This window comes from Mandrillus leucophaeus, unplaced genomic scaffold (genome assembly GCF_000951045.1).
Source record: "Mandrillus leucophaeus isolate KB7577 unplaced genomic scaffold, Mleu.le_1.0 Scaffold28, whole genome shotgun sequence".
NCBI classification, from domain to species: domain Eukaryota; kingdom Metazoa; phylum Chordata; class Mammalia; order Primates; family Cercopithecidae; genus Mandrillus; species Mandrillus leucophaeus.
The window spans coordinates 620,190-623,165 of record NW_012102920.1 but is presented as its reverse complement, the minus strand read 5'-3'; the positions used below and the strand labels follow the sequence as shown (position 1 = coordinate 623,165).

At 58.7% G+C, this 2,976-nt stretch overlaps 1 protein-coding gene across 2 annotated transcripts in view; it reads right to left on the bottom strand.

Moving 5' to 3' along the window:
* Positions 1-420: 420 nt before the first annotated feature.
* The window catches only part of PPP1R26 (protein phosphatase 1, regulatory subunit 26), an 8,638-nt gene continuing 6,082 nt past the window's right edge, over positions 421-2,976 (bottom strand). For both annotated transcript variants that reach the window (XM_011985045.1, XM_011985046.1), the window contains one exon: positions 421-2,950. In XM_011985045.1, the coding sequence (XP_011840435.1) occupies positions 1,182-2,950 (1,769 nt within the window). In that variant the 3' untranslated portion in view covers positions 421-1,181. The remainder of the gene's footprint in view (positions 2,951-2,976) is intronic.

Sequence of the window (2,976 nt, the reverse complement as noted above, 5' to 3'; positions counted from 1 at the left end):
CGTCTCTGCCCTAGGTGTCTGAGGACCAAAGTTCTAAGCAGTGCTTATTGGTGTGTGCAAGAAAAGAATTTGTTTTTTGAGATAGAGTTTCACTCTCGTCACCCAGGCTGGAGTGCAATGGCACGATCTCAGCTCACTGCCACCTCCGCCTCCTGGGTTCAAGCGATTCTCCTGCCTTAGCCTCCCGAGTAGCTGGGATTACAGCTACCACGCCTGGTTAATTTTTGTATTTTTGGTAGAGATGGGGTTTCATCATGTTGGCCAGGCTGGTCTCGAACTCCTGACCTCAGGTGATCCACCGCCTCAGCCTCCCAAAGTGCTGGGATTACAGGCGTGAGCCACCACGCCCAGCCAAGGAAAAGGAAATTTTAAATGCACGTGTGTTATCTTTAAGAACCATGATTAAAAAAGAACAGTAACTCCATATAAAAAGAGGTTTATTTCGATGTTAGAATCATCTAGTGATTGAACAAGATTGGACATGAACCCACCCAGGCCCAGGGCTGGGCTGCAGAGCAGCTGCTGCTGACCTCTGTGTGGATTTGACATGCAACAGGGAGCAGTCACGTGCTCGCTGGCCATTGTGCTTCGAAAGGTGTTTCCAATGGACGGCTGTAATTGCAGTTTTCAGGTGTGCTCTGGCCTCCAAGGACTGTGGGGCCGAGGGGGTGTCCTCTGTATAAAAAGTGCTGTCCTGGGAGCTTCCCAACGGACATCTCGGGGGCATCTGAGCGATTCACAGGGAGGGCAGCTCGGCCTTCCTCAGGCTACCACTGCAGTCACCGCCGGCATTCTCACCAGTAACCAACTAAAAAGCATCAGAGTCTCTGTGAACCTGGCTGCGACGATAAGAACCAAATGTTTTCTAATCGAAGACTTGTATGCATAACACAGAGACTGCAGTTAGGAACACCCTACAAAATCGAACAACAGGATTTTCCAAAAATAGTTTTTACATCACTTTAAATAATTTACAAAAAGCTACAAAAATCATATTTACCAGGACACGTCTGTTAAATAAAAGTTTCATGTTGGTGTACATATATACAGGGTTATGTATAACAGACCGTTTCCCCTCCCTGCAACCACAGAACCATCACACGCACGCACGGCTACACATACGGCTACGCCGCTTTCCACGAATGCACGGAACCCGGGACACGAACCCATAGCTCGAGGGCTTAGACCTTCACTACTGAGCTGCCGCCGCTGTCCTCCGCGGAGGTGTCGCTGAAGTCACTGGCGTCACTGCCCAAGGCGTCCTGGTCCTGGTCATCTCTGTTGATGACCCTTCGTCGATACCTCAGGTCTAAAATGCTTTCCTCCGAGCCCGAGCTCCTCCTGTCGTGCAAACTCAGCCCTGTCTGTGCCTTCCTGCTTGGCCAGGGGCTGCCGTCCTTCTTCGCCAGCAAGTGTGGGCTTCCAAAGACAGGGCTGGGTCCGGCCTGGGCCTCCCTGAAGGCCGAGAAGGAGGGGCCCTGCAGAGGCAGCCCCAGGTGGGGGCTGAAGAGGCCGGCCTGCCTGCCCCCCCAGGAGACACCCTTTCCGAAGTGGAAGAGCTGGGTGGACAGCAGCGGGGAGAAACCCGCAAGGGGCAGGCTGGGCAGGCCCCGGCCGGGTCCCTCAGACCCCTTGTCTCTCTCACTCCCGATGCCCCCTCTCCACGCCGCATCTGTGCCTTCGGAGCGCAGCACCCACGGGCTGGGCAGCCGACTCTGGTGGGCGAAGTCACTCCAGGGCAGGGCACGGTCGGCCTGGGCTCCAGTGTCCCTCTCAGCTCCCGGGCTGGGGGTCAGGAAGCTCGGGCTCCCGCAGCCCATGTGAAAGGTTCCTCTGGCACCTCCTGCCTCGGTGCCCACGGTGGCACAGCTGGGCAGCTGACCAAAAGCACTTTTGGCAGCAGGCTCGGCCCCTCGTGGGCTCTGGTCTTTGTGAACGTAAACGTTTCTCCTGCTCACGGAGAGCCCCTTGGCGGAGACACTGCCACTGGTGCTCCTGGGTGGCACCGGATCCCCTCGGGCCGGAGCAGCAGGGAGCCCCTTCCCGCCCTGGCTGAACAGACCGGCTGCGCCCTGTGCTCCCACGCTCTCTGTGTCTCGAAGCCCGTCGGCCAGATGTGGGACCCCCCTGGCCCTCTGGCTCCGTGTGCACACGCCAGGCAGTGGGGCCGGCTCCCTTCTGCACAGCAACTCTGGCCTGGCTGGGCCCCCTGTCCCGAGAGCAGTGGGGCCCTCTGCCTGAACTTCTGAACTGCTCACTGACTCTTTGGCCTTTTCCGCCAAAAACTTTCTAATCTCCAGTTCGATGCTATCGTCGCTGTCCACTGAACTGCTATCATCAGACAGGGAGCTGGGGCTGGGAGCTGGGTCCTGGGACTCCCTGGGGAATGGAATCCCTTCGGAGGCGGACGTGGAGGCAGAGGCGGAGGCAGAGGCGGGTCTCCTCACCTGGAAGGCCAGGGCCGTGTCCTGGCTCCCGGGGCCCTCCTGCTTCGTCCTCTCTGCCGTGCTGCCAAAGACACTGGGGGGTTTCTTCCAGGGGCCCTCGCCACTGCCTCTCTTGGACTTGGAGAGGCAGCTCTTCAGCACCGGCGGGCCCCTGTCTTTCCAGTCTCTCCGGAGCCCGCCCAGCTGCTCCAGGAAGTGCGTCTGGGCGGTGCTGAACCTGACCTTCTTCCTGCACGCAGCCCTGGGCTCCCTGCACCTCTTCTTGAGCTTTCGCTTGGACCTTAACAAGTCCTTGATGGCTGTGTCCAGGTCCTCGTCACTGTCCAGGGAGCTGCTTTTGTCTTCGGAGCTTTCCTTCTCTTCTAGGCGCCTCACCTCGTCTGTCTTACCCTGGCCCTGTGACACGCGAGTGTCGCCGGGTCCCCTGGCGGCGCCCTCCCCTCCCGGGGCCTCGCTGGCTTTGCCCTGGACAGGCAGGTCCCGCCCCTCATGGCCAGGCTCGGCTCTCCCCTGGCTATGGTTGGCATCC